This window comes from Halichoerus grypus, chromosome 7, assembly GCF_964656455.1.
Source record: "Halichoerus grypus chromosome 7, mHalGry1.hap1.1, whole genome shotgun sequence".
NCBI classification, from domain to species: domain Eukaryota; kingdom Metazoa; phylum Chordata; class Mammalia; order Carnivora; family Phocidae; genus Halichoerus; species Halichoerus grypus.
This window is the reverse complement of record NC_135718.1, coordinates 112,843,293-112,869,803: the sequence shown is the minus strand read 5'-3', so window position 1 is coordinate 112,869,803 and position 26,511 is coordinate 112,843,293. Positions and strand designations below refer to the sequence as shown.

The following is a 26,511-nucleotide window of genomic DNA, read 5'->3' as shown; positions in this document are numbered from 1 at the left end:
CAGATTTATTTCATTTCAGTTTATATTTGTGCACTTGGGTTCGTTCCCTTTGTGTATTAAATTTCCAAATATGACTTTATATTTTATGACTAGTTGAGATGTATTAAGGATGCTTTGCTAAAGTGGTGATTTTGTACTTTTCCTAGGTATGGAGATGGTCCACGTCCTCCCAAGATGGCTCGATACGACAATGGAGGTGGATACCGACGGGGAGGTTCTAGTTACGGCGGTGGAGGCTACGGCAGCGGAGGCTACGGGGGTGCCGGCGGCTACGTCGGCGGCGGAGGCTACGGCGGCAGCGGCTATGCTGGCGGCTCCAACTCCTATCGCGGAGGCTATGGCGGAGGCTATAGAGGAGGTGTCAGTGGTGGCTATAGAGGTGGCTCGGGAGGAGACTATAGAGGGTCTGGGGGAGGAGGCTACAGAGGAACTGGGGTGTTCCAGCGAGGGGGTGTCCGAGGGGGCTATGGGGGTGGTTACTTTGGACAAGGAAGAGGAGGTAGTGGCTATTAAAATGTGTTATGTCAGTGCCTATGCATAGACAGTTTAAAAAAAAAAATGCATGCTACCTGTTTTCCCAAGTTGTTTATTTGATGCCAGTAAGTAAACCCATTTTCCGCCCATTTTGTGGTTCATTATAGTTTAAGGAAACCAAGCATATAGATACATTAGTGGTTTTGTTTATATTATGTAAAGTACACTGATTCTAAAACTACCACAGTTTGTATTTTTTCTTTAAGGATAAAGATTTGCCTTTAAAATTAACTTGATATTTTCTTGGCTTTAGTTTATTAATACAATAGAAAATAAAGTATTATACCAAATACTGGCCATGTAGTTCATTGTTGACATTACATGTTAGAATAATTTTGCAGTGCCGGTTACATCTATTTTAAGCATCACAGGAAAAATTGTACTTTCTGTTTTCCAAAGTATACCAAGTGATACTGTTACTTGTAGTATTTAGAGTAAATAGCCTTGAAATAGAATTGTTCTTCCAGTAAATACTGGCCAGTGCACAATTTCACATGGACCTCTGCCCCTGAATAGAACTTTTGACCTAGGGCTGAACATTTTGACTTTTTCCCAAGCTTTGTATTTGAAAAATCTAAGACCAGGTAAGCATTCTCTTTTCTAAGTTAGTTTACAGTGTAAAAATTAATTTTAATTAGAATTAAAAATTAACCCACAAAATTCTTGAATTAAGGTTATATTTAGTCGAAGAATAAAGGTAAGTGAAGCTTCACCAATGCATCAAGTTTATTTGAGTAGAGATGTTTATACATTTATAACATTTTATGGTTTTCAATAAATTTTCACGTTTCTCATTTGAAATAGCATAGTACAGTAAAGATCACAAAGGCTGGGGCGCCTGGGTCTCAGTCGTTAAGCGACTGCCTTTGGCTCAGGTCATTATCCCGGGGTCCTGGGATCGAGCCCCACATCAGGCTCCCTGCTCAGTGGGAAGCCTGCTTCTCCCTCTCCCACTCCCCCTGCTTGTGTTCCCTCTCTCACTGTGTCTCTCTGTCAAATAAATAAAATCTTTAAAAAAAAAAATCACAAAGGCTTTGGATTAAATAGAAGTAGACTCATATCTTTTTTTTAAATTTTATTTTATTATGTTAATCACCATACATCATTAGTTTTTGATGTAGTGTTCCATGATTCATTGTTTGCATATAACACCCAGTGCTCCATGCAGTACGTGGCCTCTTTAATACCCATCATCAGGCTAACCCATCCTCCCACCCCCCTCCCCTCTAGAACCCTCAGTTTGTTTCTCAGAGTCCATAGTCTCTCATAGTTCGTCTCCCCCTCAGATTCCCCCCCTTCATTTTTCCCTTCCTGCTATCTTCTCTCCCCACCCCCCTTTTTCTTTTTAACAATGTATTATATGTTTCAGAGGTACAGGTCTGTGATTCATCAGTCTTAAACAATTCACAGCGCTCACCATGGCACATACCCTCCCCAATATCCATCACCCAGCCACCCCATCCCTCCCACCCCCCACCACTCCAGCATCCCGCAGTTTGTTTCCTGAGATTAAGAATTCCTCATATCAGTGAGATCATATAATACATGTTGTTCGCTGATTGACTTATTTCGCTTAGCATAATACCCTCTAGTTCCATCCACGTTGTTGCAAATGGCAAGATTTCAGGTTTTTGTTTTGTTTTTTTTTTTTTTGATGGCTGCATAATATTCCATTGTATAAATCTATACCACATCTTCTTTATCCATTCATCTGTCGGTGGACATCTAGGCTCTTTCCATAGTTTGGCTGTTGTGGACATTGCTGCTATAAACATTGGGATGCACGTACCCCTTCGGATCCCTACATTTGTATCTTTGGGGCAAATACCCAGTAGTGCAATTGCTGGGTCGTACGGTAGCTCTATTTTCAACTTTTCGAGGAAGCTCCATACTGTTTTCCAGAGTGGCTGCACCAGCTTGCATTCCCACCAACAGTGTAGGAGGGTTCCCCTTTCTCCGCATTCTCTCCAACATCTGTCATTTCCTGACTTGTTAATTTTAGCCATTCTGACTGGTCTGAAGTGGTATCTCATGGAGGTTTTGATTTGGATTTCCCTGATGCCCAGCGCTGTTGAGCACTTTTTCGTGTGAGTAGACTCGTATCTTAAAGCTGCTCTAGGACACATGAATTATCTTGGGCAAGTTATATTTTGCGTTCGTATCCTTTTCAAAATCTCATTCTATATATATCCTTTAGATAACCTACTGTTGATCAGCTGATGACTCCTACCTATTTGCAGAGTCTCAGATCTGTATGTCCAACTGAGATTTCCTTGCGGAGCATCAGGTCATATTAACAACTGCTTACTGGACATACACTGCTGCTAGATATCCCATGGAAATAAAGAACTCAGCAGTTTTCCAGACTGAAGAAAACCACCTAATTCAACCTGTGACCTATTCTATACTCTATTCCCTGTTCAAGTATGTGTGGTTTTTTTTGTTTTGTTTTGTTTTAATCATGGGAGTTTCAGCTACTTAATTGCCAAAGCCTTAATAAATTACCACATGTAGTTAGTTCTACTCCCAAAACACCTTCCAGTTGTGCTTTTATAAACCAACTACCTACTCTGTTCAGGCTGTCATTAACTTGGATGTACAGTGATGCAGCAGCCTCTTAACTGATCTTCCTGCTGGAAGTCCTCCTGTCTACAATCCATTCTCCATACTAGAGCCAGAGTAAACGTTCCCATTCAAAGCTAATACCACCGCCACCACCCACTCCTGGCCTAAAGCAGTGATTCCTGCTCTAGCCTCAGTCCTCCTTACCAACCATACTGAACTTCTAGCCTTATCACTGGACCGTGCTTTCTCTTGCCTTCATGTTGTGAAAACTTGTACCACAGAAAGTATAAATTGAATAATGCCTTGCTTAACTGGTACTCATTTCTCCAATAACTTCAACTAGAAGTGAGAAATCAAAAGATGACTAAAATGGCCGAGAGAGATGTCAAATTACATCCTCTAAAGCTTGAAAGAACGACTTAGGCATAGTTCTAATAGTCTTTGAGTCTTTAGCTAAAAATCTAAGGAAGTGCCTATACAGATTTCTAGAACTCTTGTGGCTGCCTCCTCTCTATTCTGCCCCACAAATCGTAGCTACCCTCCCTAAACCGGCCTCTTTTCAGCTCTGCGAGACTGCTTGTGCTCTGCTTCGTTCTCTCTTCCTCTGCCATGATCTATCAAAGTGCCTCCACACAGAAAGGCAGGGTGGCTCATCTCATTTGTTCCCCTTAATTTGGTGATCACTGTTCTGCATTGTTTGATGCCTGAAAGCAGTTGATTCAGATATATACACACACACATATACATATGTAGAGATACATAAAATGTTGTGTATGGAAATAGTTTTTAAAAAATAGTTCATTTGGTTTTCTAGTTGTTTACATGGGAGTGGAGAGGAGAATCAACTATCAGACTGTCATCGCTGTAAGTGGAAGTCAACTCAAGATGATTTTAATTGTCAGTCCATTATAACATCATATCCAGAAATCATTCCTTCGAAAGAATGATCAGATTTATGGAGCAGAAGGCCATATAGAGTATTTTTTTGTGGCATATTAATACCTGGAGATTTCAACCAATGTGCTGTGTTTCTCAAGCATCCCTCTACAGTCTGCCTAAAACAGAATATTCAGTTTAAGGGATGTTGCAGCAGGTGCGAGATGACTGGAAAGTTTCCAAAACAAGAGCCGATTGTACCCCTCTCCCATTCAGGAGATGAAAGGAGCTAGACACAGTATGGGGGAGAGAATTTGGAAAGAAAGAATATGTAGATCACCACACACATACGTTGGGGTTTGGAAATAAACAGAGTTGGCACTAACAAAATTGGGTCTGCCCTTCTAGAAATTTAGGCAGGGATGAGAACGGACCTGTTCTGTGATGGCATCTTCACTGTGTACTTAGAAGCTTGAAGATTATAGCAGTGACAACCCAACAGCTTTCTTTGAGGCTGAGGGTGATGTAGAAGGGAATTGTAAATTTCCTTTGGGCCCAGAGAGAGGCTGAAAAGTTAACTGGGGGAATAAGTTGATGTGCCATTTCCAGGAAGCCATGCTGAAGAGACTCTGTTGGCACTGTGTTCTTTAGCAGCAGCTACAATTTGATGGGATCTCCCATGCTGTGGAGCTGCACATAAAACCCTTGGGACATCACCTGTACCAAAGGAACAGACCAGGAGAACGTGAACAGTGTGTCAGTTTAGGGTCAGTACAGACGAGAAAGAGGACATCAACTGTGGCAAAGCCCATATTTGAAAGCCAGTTTCCCTGCCTCTGATTCTAGAAGCAGAATTGGGATCGTAGGGCAGTAGAGGACACTAGAAATGGAATTTTGAATTGCACTGGAACTGACTGACAGGTTTTGGTTCTGACTAGAAATAAAATTCCTGAATTCTACTGGATTTACCCGAAAGATTGGCGAGAAGACGGGAAAGTTATTTAAAGTGTATTTGTGTGCCTTTGCTATTTGTGGACTGTCCCATTAGGTGTAGTGTAAAAGGTTTCTGACTCAGCCTACACCTCCCATATTGAACTTGAGTTGGAAGAGGCGAGTCCGGTCTCAAAATGGAGGTAAGACCGCCGCCCGGTCACCCCTAGCCCAACTCTGGCCGTCGTCGCCGCTGCCGCCGGGGGGAGGAGGGCCATGATCCAAAGGAACCAGAGCAGTTGAGAAAACTGTTTATTGGTGGTTTGAGCTTTGAAACTACAGATGATAGTTTGAGAACATTTTGAAAAATGGGGTACACTTACAGATTGTGTGGTGATGAGAGACCCCCAAACAAAACGTTCCAGGGGTTTTGGTTTTGTGACCTACTCTTGTGTTGAAGAGGTGAATGCAGCAATGTGCGCCCGACCACACAAGGTTGATGGGCGTGTAGTGGAACCAAAGAGAGCTGTTTCTAGAGAGGATTCTGTAAAGCCTGGTGCCCATCAAACAGTGAAGAACATTTTTGTTGGTGGTATTAAAGAAGATACAGAAGAATATAATTTGAGAGACTACTTTGAAAAGTATGGCAAGATTGAAACCATAGAAGTTAGGGAAGACAGAGTGGAAAAAAGAGAGGATTTGCTTTTGTAACTTTTGATGATCATGATACAGTTGATAAAATTGTTGTTCAGAAATACCACACTATTAATGGGCATAATTGTGAAGTGAAAAAAGCCCTTTCTAAACAAGAAATGCAGTCTGCTGGATCACAAAGAGGTTGTGGAGGTGGATCTGGCAACTTCATGGGTCATGGAGGAAACTTTGGAGGTGGTGGTGACTTTGGCTGTGGTGGAAACTTTGGTGGAAGAGGAGGCTATGGTGGCGGAGGTGGTGGCAGCAGAGGTAGTAATGGAGGAGGTGATGGATATAATGGATTTGGAGGTGACGGTGGCAACTATGGTGGTGGTCCTGGATATAGTACTAGAGGAGGCTATGGTGGTGGTGGACCAGGATATGGAAACCAAGGAGGCGAATATGGAGGTGGTGGTGGAGGATATGATGGTTACAATGAAGGAGGAAATTTTGGAGGTGGTAACTGGTGGTGGTGGGAACTATAATGATTTTGGAAATTACAGTGGACAACAGCAATCAAATTATGGACCCATGAAGGGGGGCAGTCCCTATGGTGGTGGTTATGGATCTGGTGGTGGAAGTGGTGGATATGGTGGCAGAAGGTTCTAAAAAAAATTCAGAAGAAAAGGGCTACAGTTCTTAGCAGGAGAGAGCGAGGAGTTGTCAGGAAAGCTGCAGGTTACATTGAGACAGTCGTCCCAAATGCATTAGAGGGACTGTAAAAATCTGCCACAGAAGGAACGATGATCCATAGTCAGAAAAGTTATTGCAGCTTAAACAGGAAACCCTTCTTGTTCAGGACTGTCATAGTCACAGTTTGCAAAAAGTGCAGCTATTGATTAATGCAATGTAATGTCAATTAGATGTACATTCCTGAGGTCTTTTATCTGTTGTAGCTTTGTCTTTTTCTTTTTCTTTTTATTACATCAGGTATATATATGCCCTGTAAATTGTGGTAGTGGTACCAGGAATAAAAAATTAAGGAATTTTTAACTTTTCAATATTTGTGTAGTTCAGTTTTTCTACATTTTAGTACAGAAACTAACAAAATGCAGTTTTGAAAGTGTTTCCTTGTGAGTTAACAAGTAAAGAAGATCATTGTTAATTACTATTTTGTATGAATTTTGCTAAAATTAACTGTAAAGAAACACCTGCTCACTTGCAGTTTAAGGGGAATCTATTCTCCGCATTTCCAAACCATGAAATGAATGGGCTCTGATATGTGGAGAGAATAGATATTTGTATGTTTGCAATGTGTGTTTTAGATAAATAGAATTGGGTATTTAAATTAGCATATTTGTGAATTTAATAGCATTAAGATTTACCTTCAAATGAAAAAATCTCAAAATTCCAAAAAAAAAAAAGTTTCTGACTCATGTGGGGAAAATTTACTATTGAATCTTTCAGAGGTAACTGAGGTTATCAGATGACTTTAGTGATGATTTAGCTTTTAGTAAAGAATCTACTTCCTGGGAACAAATTAGGGTGGCATACTGGAACAAGTTGGTCACCCTAGTATTACTGTTAATGGGTGATCAGTCAGGAATTTCTAAACTTTGAAATTGCGTATTTCCTTCAAACCTAGAAATATAAGTATAGAGGCAATAAAGGAAATTATGTAATTCAGTGTTTAACGCTTCTGACTTTAACTGGTAAACCTATATTTAAACCTATATTTAAAACCTATATGTAAAAATGTAAAATAACTATAGTGATTATTTTTAATATTTTAGTAATTCAAATGAAAATTTATAGTCTTTAAAATAATAGGAAATACAGTAAGATTTGGTTAACCTTCTGATCTAAATAAAATTTAAATTTTTTCAGCATTAGTAATAGTTTTGAGCATTTTCAAAGTAACCTAGTATTTCTAATGATACCTGTCAATGGCTTCAGAATTTTATTGGTAAGTAAAGGAAATGTGCATCTTATGCTGCCGCAAAATCTGAAATCACCAAAAAATTTATATTGTCATAATGTTTAGTATTAAAATACTGAGTTACAAAGTTGCCTGAGTTTTCTACGGAACAAATCAGAGTGTTCTCTAGAAAAAGCAACGTATTTTGTTAAAAGACAACTGTTTGAGGTTTCAGTTGAACAATAATATGTGAAAGGAAACTTAAATGTTATCCAAATCCGTGGTCGTAAGCTTCTGTGGACTGAGAGGCTCCTTTGAGAATATGATGAAAGCTGTAGACTGTCCACCAAAAGGCAGGTACACAAAATTTTTCTGACTTAAAATCTCAGTAATTCACAGACTCTTGAAACCTGTCTTATATATTCCAGTTTAAGAACACCTGATTTGGTTCAATCACTGAAAGTATAGTATATTTACATAGTTTTCTCATTTTTCACTTTAATACTTTGGAAGAATTAGACCTGTCCTCAAATGCAATGCCTTCTGTAACTCTTCAGTCTAGAAGATAACACATATGCACTTTGGGTCAGATGTCTTACCAAGAATGGCCACTTGATCCTATAATCAGAGCAACTTTTCTGTGCCCTGTGCTGCCAGAGGAATGTCTTTCAGTGTTTTGATCTGTAGCCACCTGCCATTTCACTGCTTCTACTTCATAAACTGACAACAGGCGCTAGCATTGTGGGTCCCATTCTGCTCTTCAGTTGAGGCTCTACCTTAGCTGCTGCTGGCGTGGTAATGGAACAAAGGAAATCTCCACTCCCACTGCCAGTCTCTTACGAAAAGCAAAAAGGGATTCAAATTCATCCCTTTTCATTCCACATTGCAGGCCACTCTTCTAATCTTGATTTGTCCAGTCTACACTTTCAGAATCCTAACCTTTTCATCCCCAGCAACTGTGATGAGATATCCTTAAAAGCCCTGGATTGTAAATCTTATTTCCATTTTTAGCATAGGCAGAGAGCCACTAGTATCATTCTTTACAACTAAGTTATTACTTGGATTGCACAGACAGTGTGGGATGCAGTGTTCCTAAGACCCAGCGCCTATACTCTCCTAAGAAACTTACGGTCTCATAGGAAAGCCAGTTATGTGCACAAAAGGGAAGGGCGGAGCAGAAATACAGAACCTTCCCTCCTTTAGGTTCTAAATTAGAATCTCTTAAATGGATACAAGCTATGCATTGGGTAGTTGTCCTGGTGGAGGAAACTTTTTCAATCCCATTTGAGGAACAGACTTAGGATTTGTCTTCCCTTGACCTAGAAAATTGGTTAAGATAAATGGTAGACTAATGCCCCCCACCAAAGATGTCCACATCTAATCCCCAGAACCTGTGAACACATACCTTACATGGCAAAAGGAACTTTGCAGATGTCATTAAAGTTGAGGACTTTGAGATGAGGAAATTATCCTGGATTATCCAGGTGGGCTATATCTAATCACATGAGTCCTTAAAAGTGGAAGAGTGGGTCAGGGCAGTGAGACAAGAAGAGGCAGGAGAAATTCAAAGCAGGAGAGGGACTCAATGCCTCTGAAAATGGAGGAAGGAAGCCATAACCTAGGGAATGTAGTTGGCCCTCAGCTGACAGCCATCAAGGAAACATCTCAATCCTACAACTGCAAAAAGCAACCCTGCCAGCCACCCAAATGCACAGGAAAGAAAGTTCCTGTCAACACCTTAAATTTAGCCCAGTGGGACCCATGTCAGAATTCAACCTACAGAACTGTAAGATAATAAATTGGTGTTAAACCTTTAAATTTGTCATTTGTTACACTGGAGGGGAAAGTAGAGATGGGAAGGTGAAGGAGAAAACTTTGTCAAAGACCAAATTTCTTAGAAAATCTAAAAAATGCTTTTACGTGCTTCAGAGACATGAGAATAGGAAAAACAAAGAACAAAATCTACTCTGAAGTGGGCCTGGAAAAGAGAAATTGGTTGGAAACCAATGGCAGCAACACATAAAAGGCAGATGACCGGTGAGTGAGCTCACGAAAAGCTCTTGCTCTTTTTGCTGACTCTCAAAAGATCCTTTGTCCATCACCTCTTCCTGAAGCCAGAAACAGGAAAATCCCTCCTCTTACAGCTCATTTAATTCATTGTAGAAAGACTGTTCTTGTTAAAGCCTCCATGACAATACCTGAAATTATCTCATGTAACCCAGTTAATAAGACCTTGTGTAAAAAAAATTAATGAAAAGGCTATTGATGAAACTGAAGAACAACCATGCCTTATTAGACTCTCAACCTCAAGAGATTCTCTATGGCAACACAGGGTCACCTTTGAAGTTACAGACAACATGAAATAAAAGTCAAATTGAGGAAGGAAAATAAGTGGGTGAGCCTGAGTGCTTATTTCCTTTTATATACAAAATCAAAAATAAAATACAATATAAGTTACAATATAAGTTCTGCTTTGTGAAAAAGACCATTAGTTGTATCTTAGGAAATGAACCCCCTATTTTAGAGGACACATACCCATCCAATTTAAAGATAACTCTTAAAAAAATAAAGATAATTCCTAGCTTCAGTTGCAGTTAGGTGGAGCCATGTAATTAGATTCTAGTGGGAGGGAGGCATGTAAGTTGGAACAATGTGTAACTTTGTAGAAAGGTCCTATCCCTTCTGCTGCATGGCTGGAATTTAAACAATGGCTTGAGCTATTGCTCAATTGCTATCTTGGCCCATGTGGTGATTTTGAATGGAAACCATACAATGGTAAGACAAGATAGAAGACATTTGAATTTTTTTAAAGATTTTATTAATATTTGAGTGAGAGCACAAGTGGGGAAGGGCAGAGGGAGAAGCAGACTGCTGAGCAGGGAGCCTGATGCAGGGCTTGATCCTAGGACCCCGGGATCATGACCTGAGCGGAGGCAGACACTTAGCCAACTGAGCCACCCAGGCGCCCCAGACATCTGAATTTCTAACATGGAACACCTACCTATCAACCCTACACTGAGTACCAACATGCATTATCTATTAACCCTATACTTTAGATTACCTCTGGACTTACTGAATATGAGGAAGAAATATATTTCTATGTTCTTTTTTTTTTTTTTTTTAAGATTTTATTTGAGAGTGAGTGGGAGAGACAGAAGGAGCAGGGGGAGAGGGAGATGCAGCAGACTCTGCTGAGGAGGGAGCCCAGTGTGGAGCTGGATCCCAGGATTCTGGGATCATGACCTGAGCCGAAGGCAGACACTTAACCAACGGAGCCATCCAGGCGCCCCTATGTTTCTATATTCTTTACTTCTTTTATTTTGGATTTCCTTGTTTGGTGCAGTTGAACCTAATTCTATATAATATAGTGAGTGCTATAGTGCTGTCTTACCTTATTCCAGTCCTAGCACAGATAAATAGGTGAATCAGGAATTGGCTATAAACTTAATTGTTTTCTATTATCTACATAGAACACCTATTGCTTATTGGACTAGGAGTATCAAAAACAATGTTTAAAACCACATTTGCTTTGGAATTAAGTAGTGATGATGGTGGTACCTATATACTAAAAATATACTAAATACTGTTAAATTATATACTTTAAAAGGGTGAATTTTATGGTGTGTGAATTATATCTCAAAACTTATTTTAAAGAGTTAAAATGAATCATCCAATGAAAGCATTCGAATGTTTAAATATTTTTTAATTAAATAGGTTTTGAATTTAATTAAAACTACCATTTCTGTGGGATATGAGAATTATTTACTAAACAAATCTCTGAAATATAAAACATTAACATAAATCCAGATGCTTTAACTTGTGACTATTCTGATATCGCCCTTCAAGTTTGCTTCTATTTTATTGTTGTTCATCTCCAGGTTCAGATTCTGCATTACCCTAGAGAGCATACTGTCATCTTTTTTATCCCCTGAAGCTGCCCCTTTGTTGAGGGCTTCCTCTGCTACAATAAAAAATTGTTCAGTTGGTTGAAGAATGCTTACACCATAGCCATTGTTGTTGTAAATATGATTATTAGTCATCTTCAATTTTGGTGCTGGAAGAACCTGTTAAATTATTCAAGGAAATTAGTTTTTCAATAATTTCTGTAAAAATAAAATATGAACTGTAGAATTCTTAGGTTTACATGTTTCTTTAAAACAACTCAATCTGTTTTGAGCAAGCGATATTTTCCTCACACTGATTACTGTAATAATAACCAAGGAAATCTCTAGTGTTGAAATATTAAATGAAGTTTTCAATTTATTTTATACAACAATATCTCATGAAGCTTTTAATGTAACAAATATGGAAATAATTTCAGATATCAAAAATGATAAATTTTGAAATAATAAAGTAATTTCAAATAATTATATGTAACCTAGAATTCTAGGGAAAAACTTCATTACATACGTCTAGAGAGGGACCTAGAAGAGTAGAACTAATAGGAGTAGAAAGGAATGGGAAGGCATTTCACTTACAAATTATTGTTGTTGTAATTTGTTATTTTAATTGGCTAGCTTAAATTATTTTATAAACTTTGAAAGTAAGACTTAAATATTTCATAATATATTTATTATTTTTATTTGCTTTACTTTCCAAAACGTATTATAGATCTGCCCAATGAAAAATCTAGAACATTTTTATAAAAGCAAAACTATCCACTTTATCAAAGTTATCTACTAAAATTTAAGTTGAAACTATTAAATTAGAAAGCTAAACTTGTTTTATATCAGACATCATTTAAACCATATTTTAATTATCTCTACTATTCTTTTCCAAATCAGTAACATTTAGACTAGACTTTGTCTAGAAGTAATTTTTTTAGTATTTTTGTGATAATTATTCATAATTCTTATAACTGTATATTAAGAAATATAAGAATACCTTCATATTAACTCCACCTAAGGTGCTTTTTGAATTGTCACTGGTTCTGAGGTTATTACAGTGATGAATTTCATTTCTTTCTAAAATGGCTATGCTCCCAGGATACAGTTCAACACCAGCACCCTGTAAATTAAAAGCAAATAGAACAATCTCAAAACACACATGTACCTCTCCAAAATTTTCTTTAGATTTAAAACTTGTAATTCTATTTTAGCACTCTCAACACACTGTTACACAAAAATATGATAATTTTTTAGAGATAATGTTTAAAAACATTGAAAACTAGTATTATCTGTGTTAGAAGATCATTGGGCCTAGAAGGAGGGTTGAGGTCACATAGTCTCATTGAGTTACATTGCTCTCCCACCCAAATGAAATCTCTAGAAGGGAGCCAACAATCTCTTTAAGCAGTTCTTTCAATTGTTATAAAAATTAATATATATATTCTAAATCCCTCAATGCTGCTAATGTTTACTTCCTCAGTTTAGTGGAAATTAAGTCATTCTATTAAAAAAAAGGGTCCTATTATTTTCATCCTTTATTCTTTCTTTTCATTCAATTTTCCAGTATTTTAATACTGTGATTATCTGAAGATCCAAACTCATTTCTTTTTAAGTAAACAAGTTAACTGACTCATCCGATCACATTTAAAGCCAGTAATTCTTTACTTTGGACTTAACTTAGTTCATTTTTCCTATGTGTGCTATGACACTCTGTACTTGTCCTCATTTTATCAGTTTCTAAGCTTGATTATAACTCAATTCAAAGACGAAGTAATTTGTTATCCTTTGCACATTAAGATCACTCAAAGTTATCTATTGTCATATAAAGCTGTTTTTATAAAATGAAATACCTGGGCACCAGTTATTTCACTGTCTGTAATTGTCAAAGCAGCCCCTGTAAGAACACACACTCCTGTTCCTTCACATTTTAATATACAGTTTTCTAGAGTCATGTGACCAGACTCCACCACCACAATACCATCAACTGTCCCTTGTTGTATCAAAGATAGATGCATTAGCTTCACATTATCAGCTTTAGACACCACGAAACTGTCATGAGAAGGTTCAGAAGTAATCATAATTTCCTCTCTCTTTCCAATTCCTGATTCATGGAGAAAAACATGATTAAATCAGTAATCCCAAAGTTTAAAGTTCTTTAGTCATTCAATAATACTGTTTTTCTTTTCACATTTTTAATAAGTAATATATGTAATTACTTAAGTATATAATCTTTTGTCCATATTTTGATGCATGAGGGGAGAATCTGGGTTTATATCGGGTCCCACATCAGGCTCCCTGCTCAGCAGGGAGTCTGCTTCTCCCTCTGACCCTCCTCCCTCTCATGCTGTCTGTCTCTCATTGTCTCTCTCGCAAATAAATAAAATCTTAAAAAAAAAAAAAAAAAAAACCTATGTATTTATTCAACATACTCATTCCATAATATATTTTCCTAAATTTCCTATTAACATAATCAACAGTCATTTACAAAATGCCTAAGATATAAAAACTATCTTACCATAACCGGTTTCAAAACCATAATAAATTACTATAACTAAAAAAGAGTGTCAGAGACTTGTGAATTAGGTTATAAGATTAATGTAATCATATCCACAATTTTGATCTAGAATAGTCAAAGCAATCATCTAAATTTAACATCAATCCAAAAATAAGGGGTTGTATCTTCGAGGCTATAAAATTTGAAAATGACAAATATACTATTACCCATGCAGTTCAACAAAATACTACTGATTACAGTTATCAAGATCTAGTGAATTTTTGCTCAATTTTTGAATTGATAGGCAAAGCCTAAGTCACCTGGTTCTTTTCTTTTGGCCAGACAGTGGGAATATCCTTACTTCAGTGTTAAGGGCAGAAATAAAATTACTAAAATAGGTTCAGAACCTAAAAGAAATTTAGTAAACTCTTCTACTTGTAGCAAGTTTGCATATGAATTAACCTGAGAAAATGCTGAATATATTTTAATATATCCTTACATTTGGGTTTTCCTACTAAAGTGATAAAAAAATGCAATAGAAGAAGTAAACATAGTTTGGGTAAAAATAGTACAAACAGGTTTTTGGGTTTTTTTGTGGTTTTGATCTTTTTAGAATCTGTGCTTGTAGTGCTACGCTATCATGGGGAAGAAGTAGTCTCATTGATTTGCTTTGGTACATTATGTCCAAATGAAGTCACCTGTACAGATAATACACTCATGAACAGGTGAGAAAATCTTAATTGTAAAAAGCACATAAGGGATTTTTTTGTTAAGTAAATCATGTTTATAATATACAATTTTTCCAGTATACATTGCTATAAAAAGATTGCAAAGGATGCCCTGCTAACCCTTTATAATGATGTCATCAGTCAATAAAGCAAGATTTACAGCTTGATATTCTCCTGGAAAAATAACTACGGTATCTCCACTATAACAACTATCCAAAGCCAAATCCAAATCATCATGCTGTTGGAGAAGTGTGTCTGAAGATAAGTCCTTTACCTGAAAAGAAATAAAACAGTACACTTTTAACAATGAATTAAACTGAAACAGGTCATTTTAATCAGTTAACTTATCAGTAACATGTGCTTTTCTCAAAGACTTACCTTGTATATTACACTGTAATACACTGTAAATACTATATGTCTTCATGTTCATTAAATATTCCAAATATCAGTGTTTCAACTAAGGGAATGGTGAAATGGGATTTTCTTTACAATCACTAATAATTTTACAGCTATGAAAGACTGTGCCAGAAGGCAGAATTTTAACTTAGCATATTACCTCCCAAGCCTCACAACAGCATCAGGTGAAGGACATTGAAACTCAGTGAGATGAAATGATTTGCCCAAGGACACAGAGTTGGTGAGTGGTTAAGCGAAGCTGTAGATGCAGGGCTTTATGACACCAGATCTCTTTACAGTCTACTATTTTATTTCTTTAACTTAAACTAATCCTACAATTTTAGCAAATCAATAAAACTTTATATATTAAATATTCTAGACCTAAAAATAAAAGATACCAGGAATCTGCACTGAGAGTAGAAAAGGGAAGAAAACTTCATTATTAGTACCATGAAGCATGGGGAACTTTCAAAATAAAATTTGAAAACTGAAATTCTGAAAAATGCCTATTATTTTATCCCAATAGAAATGGCATTATCATTCATATATCTTTTTTCTTATAAAAGTGGTTATAAGAAAAACATAAAAAAATGAAAACATAACAAATGGAAATTTTAACCTAAATAAATGTATTTATATAGATATTTCCTTTTAGTCTTTCTCCCACGCATATATTCATTATTCATAATACCAACATATCATACCATACATATACATGGCTTTGAATCCTGACTTTTTTAAGATTATTTATTTTAGAGAACATGAATGGGAGGGGTAGAAGGTGAGGGAGAGAGAATCTCAAGCAGAATCCAGGCTGAGCACAAAGCCCAACTCACGACCCTGATATCATGACCTGAGCTGAAACCAAGAGTCAGACACTTAACCGACTGTACCACCCAGACACCCCTGAATCCTGACTTTACATTACATCATATTTTCCCATGTCTTTAAATATTTTTTCAAAGCCTAATGTGTAATGATTACATAATAATGTATCATATGGGCATATAATTTATCATAATTTAATTATGATTTTCTTACTCTTATTTAGATTGTTTATACAATTTTTCAATATTCTGAAAATACTACAACAAATAAATCCGTATGCATGTCTCTAGTTATTTCTTTAGGATAAATTACTAGATGGGGAATTATTGTGTCAGAGGTACAAAAGATTTTAAGTGTCTTGGATACATACTGCTAAATTGCCCTCCAGAAAAGTTTAACCAATTAAAGTTTGGTTTGAGAACTCATTTTGCTGTAAACTCATCAGCATGGGGTATCTTTTAAATTTATAAAATATTTGCCACCTTAATAGGCAAAAATCCTCACTGCCTCATTTTAATTTCCATTCCTTTGATAAGCAAGACTGAACATTTTTCCAGATATATTTGAAAATCAATCCTTACTAATTCAGCAAACCACTATATTCATTTATGTGTGTATTCTAAATACTTTGGTGGCAGAGAGTTCAATTACCTCTGTAAATAAATAATTTGGAAGAACTCTAGAATCCATCTCATTTATATTTTTCTTATGCATGAAAATAGGAAATCCAGGAGAGAGAAGTTTGCAGGGGAACATAATGAGTTTAGTTTTTTTTTTTTTAGGTTTTTTTTTTTTTTTTAAGATTTTACTTATTTATTTGAGAGAGAGAATGAGATAGAGAGAGCATGAGAGGAGGGAGGGTCAGAGGGAGAAGCAGACTCCCCGCTGAGCAGGGAGCCCAACGCGGGACTCGATCCCGGGACTCCAGGATCATGACCCGAGCCGAAGGCAGTCGCTTAAGCAACTGAGCCACCCAGGCGCCCATGAGTTTAGTTTTGATGCCAGTTAATTTGAAGTACTGGTGGAGTCACTAAGCAGAGGTACCCAGTAGACTGCATGTAAGAGTCTAGAATATAGGACTAAGATTTGACTGGGCATAAAGATCTTGGAGTTATTTACATATAATTTGAGCATAGGAATGGAAAAGATAGCTACAAGACTGTATAAAGAAGGAAAGATAGCACTCCAGGATGGAACACTGAAGAACATTTAAAGAACAGGCAGAAACGAAATCTCAAAGCTGAGGCTGAGGGGTAGCCTAAGAGGTGGTAAGAAAATTCAGAGACCAAGATGTCAGGAAAGGAGGAAGTAGTTGATAATATCAGGTGCTGAAAGGTTAAGAGATGGTGATCCTTGAGTTGTGCTTACTGCATTTAGCCACAGCTTGGTCCCACATTGACCACAAGGGCATTTTCACTGGTATTCTGGAGGCAGAAACAAGATCACTGTGAGTAGAGGCATGAATATGAAGGCAGTAGAGACAAGTATAAATATCTCAAGAAGTTTTGCTGTGTAAAACAAGAGATAGAGATGTGGTATTTAGGATCCACACTGTTTTATTATTTCAAAAAACAGAATTGAGGGGCGCCTGGGTGGCTCAGTCAGTTAAGCATCTGACTCTTGATTTTGGCTCAGGTCATATCATCAAGGTGGTAAGATTGAGCCCCTCATCAGGCTCGACACTGGGCATGAAGCCTGCTTAAGATTCTCTCTCTCCCTTTCCTTCTGCCCTTCCCTTGCTCTCTTTCTTAAAAAAAAAAAGTGGTTGTGCATTTTGACTAGTCAGTATCTCAGGGAAAGGACTGACAAAGCTGACTTGTTTCACATCCCCCTCAGAATTGAGTGACAATGTAGGTATCACTTGATGAAAGCATTTAAAAACATACACTACCTATAGACATCTGGGGCAAAGGAAAAGCCTGCAAAGGAGGAGGCTGAGAAGGAAGATTCTTGGGGAAATAAGGGCTACCTCATAAACTAGGACATCTAGAGTGAAATGCACATGACCAGGGCTGGATGCATGCTCAGGAGAGATCTGAAAGGACCCTAAGCTTTACTTCCCACTGATCATTGGGCCCTGTGCAAGCAAGAGGTGAAAGCCAAGGCAGAGTTGTAAGCAGCCTGGCTTAGCTTTGAAGGAGTGCCTCAGCTCAGAGCTAATTTGCAAAGACTCTGAGAGATTCTTGTTTTTGTTTTTTAGCTGTAGGTGTTTATGGAAATTTGTCAGGTAACTGGCTACCTGCTGAGATTACATAATAGAACTGCAGTAACCACACACAAAAAGAAACACAGCTTTTGCAAAAATAGTTGGAAAATTTGCTAACCATATGGACAACTGCAGTCCTCAACAATTAACAGAGCAAACCCTGGGGATAGGGTAGACTGATTTCCAGTTATTAGATTATAATATTCAAAATAACCAATTTTCAACAAAAAATTACAAGACAGGAAACTGTGGCCCATTTATAGGAAAAAAGATTGACAGAAACCATCTCTGAGGAAGTGCAGACAAGCCTTTGGATTTATTAAACAAAAACTTTAAATCAACTCTCTTAAATATGCTCAAAACGCTAAAAGAAACTGTGGACAAAGAACTAAAGGAACCAAAAGGACAATGTATGAACAAATAGATAATATCAATAAAGAAATAAAAATTACAAAAAGGACCCAAATAGGAATTCTATTGTTGAAAATTACAATAGATGAAATTTAAAAAAAAAAAAAAAACTCACTAGAGAGGCTTAGATATCATATTTGAGTGGGATGAAGAAATAATCAATAAACTTGAAGACAGGACAATTAAAATATCCAGTTCGAGGAGCAGAAAGAAAAAAGCATAAAGAAAAATAAACAATGTTGAAGGGACCAGTGGTATACCATCAAGAATACAAATATATGTATTATAGGAGTCCCAGAAGAAGAGAGAAAGGAGCAAAAAGAATATTGAAGAAATAATGGCTGAAAACTTTCCAAATTTGTTGAAAGATGTGAATCTACACATCCAAGAAGCTTAATGAGCATCAACAAGGATAAACGCAAAGAGAGCCAAACCAACACATATAATCAAACTGTTGAAAGTCAAAACAAAGAATCTTGAAAGCAGTGAGAGAGAAGCAATTCAGTATATACAAGGAATTGGCAATAAGATTAATGGCTGATTCCTTAACAGAAGCCATGGAAGCCAGAAAGCAGTGGGATGACATATTTAAGGGGGGGGGTACTGTCAACCAAGAATTCTATATCTAGCAAAACTATCCTTCAATAATTTCTCAAATATATGAAGCAGCAAGACTGTGGATCTGGTTCAAAATGGTATCTCCCTCAAATGCAGTCTTTCTCATATTTGTCTCCTATCCTTCCCATAGCTACTATTAGCATAGTGCCTAGCAATAAGGTTTGTACTCTAAATAGTTGCTGACATTTATTTATTTAGTACCTATTATATGCTAATCACTGAAGTGGATGTAATGGGGGAAAGAAGGCATTAATGTCAGATAAGAACCCTACCCTCAAAGAGCTTCTTTTCTGATTATACACAACTACGACTCAAATGAACAAATAGGGATAAAGTGTATTTCTTACCATGTCAGTAGTCATCACTTTTGCCACGATATGTGTTATAGTCTTTCCAAAATCTCTTTTTCCCTTCCTGCGCCTCAGAATTCTTGGAAAGAAAGGTCCATGAACTCTAGAGTTGAAAATATTTATTGTGATTAAATTAACCTGAAAAAGACTCAAGCTATACTTACTTAGAAAATAAAACTTGGCACCAAGCATCTTTGAGAAGTAGGTTTCACTAATTTTAAGCTCTTTGAGAGCAATGAGAAACTTGAGAGCAATGGAATGATTAAAATCTTTTAGATAACTGAGTGTTTAAACCCTTGAACTCTAAAATCTTTTCATTTTCATGGTTTGTACCTGGAAATCTGTATGTAACCCCCTGCAATCAATACCTCTCACCTCAACTCTTTAATACAGTAGAAAATTTTCCTGATTGTACTTTCATAGTCCAATGAATGCGGATTCATAACAAAGCAAAGGTGGGTTATGTCTGTGATACGGGGCATAAGAATGTTTAGGGAAATGCCCAATTTTAGATACTGTGTTCAACCAACAGACTGTTTTGTTTCAAAGGATATGGTCTCCATAGATATGTTGACTGTGGCTTCCCAACAGAACAATTCTAGCTTCTCTCTGAGTTGTGTGTGTGTTTTTTTTTTTTTAATTATTGTTTGCTCTTCAGCACTTCTAATTAATTCCACTCTTTCTCTTCTTTCTGCTCTTCTTTACAATTCCTATTTCCTAACTCTTAATCATGTAAGTGTTATCAAAAGAAAGAAAGTTTGGGCATAATTTTTATTATTATCAGCGGAAAAGGACACTCCTTTACCAACAGATGTAGCTTTACTAATAATCTCCTTAGGTGTTATATTTTGGGTTCTCTGCAGCACTTTATTGCTTGACATGTTTCATTGAACATTTCAAAAGTAAACCCATACAGCATTTTTATACCTATTTAAGCAAGTGATTATGATCTTGAGAAAGAGAACTACTCACACATTTCTTCACCATATACCTGATCACTAGCTGCTCAAAGAGTACAGCATCCTACGTTCAGGAAATACAGTAGTTTATCATGCAATCCTAGTTTTAAAATCAAAAGTATATATCAGTGGGGTTTTTTTAAATCAAATTTATTTAGGTATAATTTACATAACACACTCATTTTAAGTAAACCATCCATGAGGTTTCACAAATGTGTATACCCACTTAACTCAATCACAATAATCAAGATATAGAACATTCTCATCACACCGATAGGTTCCTTCATGCATCTTTGCAGTCAATCCTCCACACCTATTCCCAGGCAAACACTGATCTACTTTCTGTCATAGATTTCCCTTTCTTGGATTTTTTAAATGAAATTTTAAAGTGAAATAATATATGAGGTACTCTTCTGTGTCTAGCTTTTTTTCATTCAGTCTGTTTTGAGATCCATCATGTTATTTTGTGTATCAGCATTTTGTTTATATTGCTGAGCAGTATTTCATTATTGGATTTTCTGTATACAAAATCATGTCATCTGCAAATAGAGATAATTTTATCACTTCTTCCTTTCCAATCTGGATGGCTTTTTCCTTGCCTATTGCTCTAGCTGGAACCTCTAGTACAATTTGAATAGAAGTGGTAAGAGTGGACATCCTTGTCTTCTTCCTGATCTTAGTGGGGAAACATCCATTCTTTCACCTCTAAGTAGGACTTAGTTAAAGGTTTTTCACAGATGGCCTTATACAGGCTGAGAAATATCCCTTCTATTCCAAGATTTTAATTTTTATCATGAAAGCATTGCATTTTGTCAAATTCTTTTTCTGTGTCTATTAAGGTGTGGCTTTTGTTTTTTTATTTATTAATATGGTGTATTATATTGATTCATTTTCATGTGTTAAACCAACCTTACAACCCTGGGATAAATCCCACTTAGTCATAGTGTCTGATTCTTTTACTATGTTGCTAGACTCAGTTTGTTAGCATATTATTGAGGATTTTTGCATCTATATTCATAAGGGATATTATTCTGTAGTTTTCTTGTGATGTTTTTGTAGTTTTGGTATCAGGGTAATAATTGTGGCCTCACTGAATGAGTTGGGTAAATGTTCCCTTCTTTTTTTTTTTTTTTGAAGTTTGTAAAGATTTGGTGTTAATCCTTTAAATATTTGGTAGAATTCACCAGTGAAGACATCTGGTCTTTGGCTTTTCTTTGTAGGTAGTTTTTAATTTGCTAATTTAATCTCCTTACTTGCTATTGGTCCACTCAGGTTTTCTGGTTTGGCTTGAGTCAGGTTAGGTAGATTTTATCTTTTTAGGAATGTGTCCACTTGATTTGGTAATCTAATTTTCTGGCATATAATTGTTCGGAGTGTACCTTAGTAATTCTTTCTTATGTCTGTGCAGGTTTTTATGTGGATGTAAGTTTTCAACTTATTTGGATAAATACCATCGAGGAGCACTATTGCTGGTTCATATGCTTAGACCACATTAAGCTTTTAAGAAACTGCCAAACTATCTTCCAAAGAAGCTGTGCTGTTTTGCATTCCAATCAACAGTAAATGAGAGTTCTTGTTCCACAACCCTGCCAGCAATTGGTATTGTCAAGGTTTTTTTGTTTGTTTCTGTTTTTGTTTTGTTTTTTGGATTTTAACCATTCCAGTAGGTAAGTAATGGTATCTCATTCTTTTAATTTGCAATTCCCTAATTGCAATGATGTTGAGCATTTTTAATTGGCTTTTTTTTTTTTTTTTTTTAACCATCTGTATATCTTCTCTGGTGAGGTGTTTGTTCAAAATGTTTGTCCATTTTTATTTGGGCTGTTTGTTACTCGGGATGAATTTTAAGAGATCTTTGTATATCTTAGATACAAGCCTTTCATCAGATACGTATTTTACAAATATTTTCTTCAAAGTTTTGGCTTGTCTTTAATTCTCTTAACAATGTCTTTCACAGAGCATAAGTTTTTACTTTTAATAAAGTCCAATTTCTCAATGTTTTTCTCTCACAGATCATATTGTCAGTTTTTATCTAAAAAACTCATTGCCAACCCAAGATCACCTACGTTTTCTTCTTTGATTTATTCTAGAAGTCTTACAGTTTTATTTTACACTTAGGTCATTGGATCACTTTGAGTTAATTTTTGTGAAGATGTAAGGTCTGTGTTTACATTCATCTTTTTGCATATGGATATTCAATTACTCTATAGCACCATTTGTTAAAAATAATATTCTTTCTCCACTGAATTTTCTTTGTTCCTTTGTTAAAGTTCAGTCCACTATATTTGTATGGATCTATTTATGGACTCTTTATTCTGTTCCATTGGTCTATGTGTCTATTTACCAATACCATGCTTTCTTGATTACTGTAGTTTTATAATAAGCCTTAAAATTGGGTAATATGAGTACTCTCACTTTATTCTTCTTCAGTACTGTGTTAGCTATTGTAGGCTTTTTGCCTTTCCATATGAATTTTAGAACTAGTCAATACCTACAAAATAGCTTGCTGGGATTTTCATTAGGATTGCATTGAATCTGTACATCAAGTTGGGAGGAACTGACATCTTAACAATATTGACAGATAATATGTCTCATTTACATTTTCTCTGTCATCATAGTTTTATAGTTTTCCACATATAGATCCTATACATATTTTGTTAGATTTATACCTAAATACTTAATTTTTTGGCTCTATTATAAATGATATTTTTAAAATTTCAAATTGTTATTGGAATATAAGAAAGCAAGTTATTTCAAATATTAACCTTGCTATATTCATTTATTAGTTCCAGGGTTTTATTGTTGTTGTTGATGATGAGATAATTCTTTGAGATTTTCTATGTAGACAATTATGTCACCTTCAAAGAGTTTTATTTCTTCCTTCCCAATCTGTATATCTTTTATTTCCATTTCTTGTCCTATCGCACTATCTAGGACTTCCAGCATGATATTAAATAAGAGGGATGAGAGAAAATGTCCTTGCCCTATTCCTTATATTAGGGGGAAAGCATCCAATTTCTCACCATTAAGTATTATGTTAGCTGTAGGGTTTTTGTAGATGTTCTTCATCAATTTGAGGAATTCTCCTCTATCCCTTATTATTGCTTGATCTATCAATTATTGAAAAAGGGATGCTGAAGTCTCCCAACTATAATAGTGGATTTTTCTATTTGTCCTTGCATTTCTGTCAGTTTTTGTATCATGTATTTTGATATTCTTTTGTTGGGTGCATACACATTAAGGATTGCTATGTCTTCTTGGAGAACTGCACCCTTTATCATTATGCAGTGCCCCTATTTATCCCTGATAATTTAACTGGTTCTTCCCAAAGCCTGCTTTGACTGAAATTAATATAGCTAATCTAGCTTTTTAATGGTTGTGTTAGCATGCAGTATCTTTCTCTGACTCTTTAACATTTCTAAGCCTTTATATTTAAGGTTGATTTCTTATATATAACATACAGTTGGATCTTGTCTTTTTATCCACTTTGACAATCTCTATCTTTTGATTTATATATTTAGACCATTTGCATTTAAAGTGATTACTGATGGGGGTGCCTGGGTGGCTCAGTCGTTAAGCGTCTACCTTCGGCTCAGGTCATGATCCCAGGGTCCTGGGATCGAGCTCCACATCAGGCTCCCTGTTCAGTGGGAAGCCTGCCTCTCCCTCTCCCACTCCCCCTGCTTGTGTTCCCTCTCTCTCTGTGTCTCTGTCAAATAAATAAATAAAATCTTAAAAAAAAAAAAAAGTGATTACTGATGTTGGGACGCCTCCCTCTCTGTTTTTCTTATTTTATTTTTCCTTCCCTTCACCTATGTTCATCTGTTTTGTTTCTTAAATTCCACATATGAGTGAAATCATATATTTGTCTCTCTGACTTATTTTCCTTGGTATCATACTTTCTAGCTCCAGCCGTGTCTTTGCAAATGGCAAGATTTTGTTCTTTTTGATCACCAAGTAATATTCCATTGTGTTCTTTATCCACTCATTAGTCAATGGACATTTGGGCTCTTTCCATAATTTGGCTCTTGTTGATAGTGCTGCTATAAACATTGGGGTGCATGTGCCCCTTTGAATCTGTATTTTTGTATCCTTTGGATAAATACCTAGTACTGCAATTGCTAGGTCTTGGGTAGTTCTATTTTTAACTTTTTGAGGAATCTCCATACTGTTCTCCAGAGTGGCTGCACCAGTTTGCATTCCCACCAACAATGCAAAAGGGTTCCCCTTTCTCTGCATCCTTGCCAACACCGATTGTTTCCTGAGTTGTTAGTTTTAGCCATTCTGACAGGTGTGAAGTGGTATCTCATTGTGGTTTTGATTTGTATTTCCCTGATGATGAGAGATGTTGAGCATTTTTCCATTTATCTGTTAGCCATCTGGAAGTGTTCTTTGAAAAAGTGTCTATTCATGTCTTCTGCCCATTCCTTAATTGGATTGTTTTTTGGGTGTTGAGTGTGATAAGTTCTTTTTTTTTTTTTTTTAAGATTTATTTATTTATGGGGCACCTGGGTGGCTCAGTCGGTTAAGCATCTGCCTTCAGCTCAGGTCATGATCCCAGGGTCCTGGGATCGAGGCCTGCATTGGACTCTCTGCTCAGCAGTGAGCCTGTTTCTCCCTCTCCCTCTGCCTGCTGCTCTGCCTACTTGTGCTCTCTCTCTCTGTCAAATAAATAAAATCTTTTTAAAAAAGATTTCTGAGGGGGGAAGGGCAGAGGGAGAGAATTCTCAAGCAGACTCCCCACTGAATGTGGAGCCTGATCCAGGGCTTGATCCCATGATCCATGAGATCATGACCTGAGCCAAAACCAAGAGTTGGACACTCAACCAGCTGAGCCACCCAGGTGCCCTGAGTTTGATTAAGTTCTTTATACATTTTGGATACTAGTCCTTTATCCAATATGTCATTTGAAAATATTTTCTCCCATTCTGTCAGTTGCCTTTTAGTTTTATTGCTTGTTTCCTTCACTTTGCAGAAGCTTTTTATCTTGATGAGGCCCAATAGTTCATTTTTGCCTTTGTTTCCCTTGCCTCAGGAGACATGTCTAGTAAGAAGTTGCTGCAGCCAAGGTCAAAGAGGTTGCTGCCTATTTTCTCCTCTAGGATTTTGATGGTATAAGTCTTTCATTCATTTTGAATTTATTTTTGTGTATGGTGTAAGAAAGTGGTCCAGTTTCATTCTTCTGTATGTCGCTGTCCAGTTTTCCCAACAACACTTGTTGAAGAGACTGTCTTTTTTCCATTGGATATTCTTTCCTGCTTTGTTGAAGATTAGTTGACCATACAGTTGTGGGTCCCTTTCTGGGTTTTCTATTCTGCTGTGCCAGTACCACACTGTCTTGATGATTGAAGCTTTGTAATACAGCTTGAAGTCCGGCATTGTGATGCTTCCCACTTTGCTTTTCTTTTTTCAACATTACTTTGGCTATTTAGGGTCTTTTCCGGTTCCATACAAATTTTAGAATTGTTTGTTCTAGCTCTGTGAAAAATGCCAGTGTTATTTTGGTAGGGATTGTATTGAATGTGTAGATTGCTTTGGGGAGTATAGACATTTTTTTTTAAAAGATTTTATTTGAGAGAGAGTGTGTGACAGAGAGAGAGTGCAAGCAGGGGAGATGGGAAGAGGGAGAAAGCAGATTCCCTACTGATCAGGGAGCCTGATGCGGGACTTGATCCCAGGACCCTGGGATCATGACCTGAGCTGAAGGTAGATGCTTAACCGACTGAGCCACCCAGGCGCCCCAGGAGTATAGACATTTTAATAATATTTGTTCTTCCAATCCATGAGCATGGAATATCTTTCCATTTCTTTGTGTCTTCAATTGCTTTCATAAGTGTTCTATAGTTTTCAGTGTACAGATCTTTTTTTTTTTTTAAGATTTTATTTATTTATTTGACAGAGAGCGAGACAGAGAGAGAGGGAACACAAGCAAGGGGTAGTGGGAGAGGGAGAAGCAGGCTTCCCGTGGAGCAGGGAGCCCGAAGCGGGGCTCGATCCCAGGACCCTGGGATCATGACCTGAGCTGAAGGCAGACACTTAATGACTAAGCCACCCAGGCACCCCTCAGTATGCAGATCTTTCACCTTTTTGGTTAGGTTTATTCCTAGGTATCTTAGGGTTTTTGGTGCAATTGTAAATGGGATCAAGTCCTTGATTTCTTTCTGCTGCTTCATTATTG

At 36.8% G+C, this 26,511-nt stretch overlaps 2 protein-coding genes and 1 pseudogene across 4 annotated transcripts in view; 2 read left to right on the top strand and 1 right to left on the bottom strand.

Annotated features, from left to right (window-relative positions):
- DHX9 (DExH-box helicase 9) overlaps positions 1-824 on the top strand; it is a 52,642-nt gene extending 51,818 nt beyond the window's left edge. For all 3 annotated transcript variants that reach the window (XM_036067696.2, XM_036067697.2, XM_036067698.2), the window contains one exon: positions 147-824. In XM_036067696.2, coding sequence (XP_035923589.2) covers positions 147-513 — 367 coding nt within the window. In that variant the 3' untranslated portion in view covers positions 514-824. The remainder of the gene's footprint in view (positions 1-146) is intronic.
- A 4,278-nt stretch (positions 825-5,102) lies between these two features.
- Positions 5,103-11,207, top strand: LOC118519950 (heterogeneous nuclear ribonucleoprotein A3 pseudogene; annotated as a pseudogene).
- SHCBP1L (SHC binding and spindle associated 1 like) overlaps positions 11,207-26,511 on the bottom strand; it is a 39,013-nt gene continuing 23,708 nt past the window's right edge. Inside the window, exons 6-10 of the mRNA XM_036067699.2 lie at positions 19,372-19,477; positions 14,686-14,839; positions 13,194-13,444; positions 12,341-12,463; positions 11,207-11,520 (exon numbers count right to left, since the gene is read on the bottom strand). Of these exons, the coding sequence (XP_035923592.1) occupies positions 11,269-11,520; positions 12,341-12,463; positions 13,194-13,444; positions 14,686-14,839; positions 19,372-19,477 (886 nt within the window). The 3' untranslated portion in view covers positions 11,207-11,268. The remainder of the gene's footprint in view (positions 11,521-12,340; positions 12,464-13,193; positions 13,445-14,685; positions 14,840-19,371; positions 19,478-26,511) is intronic.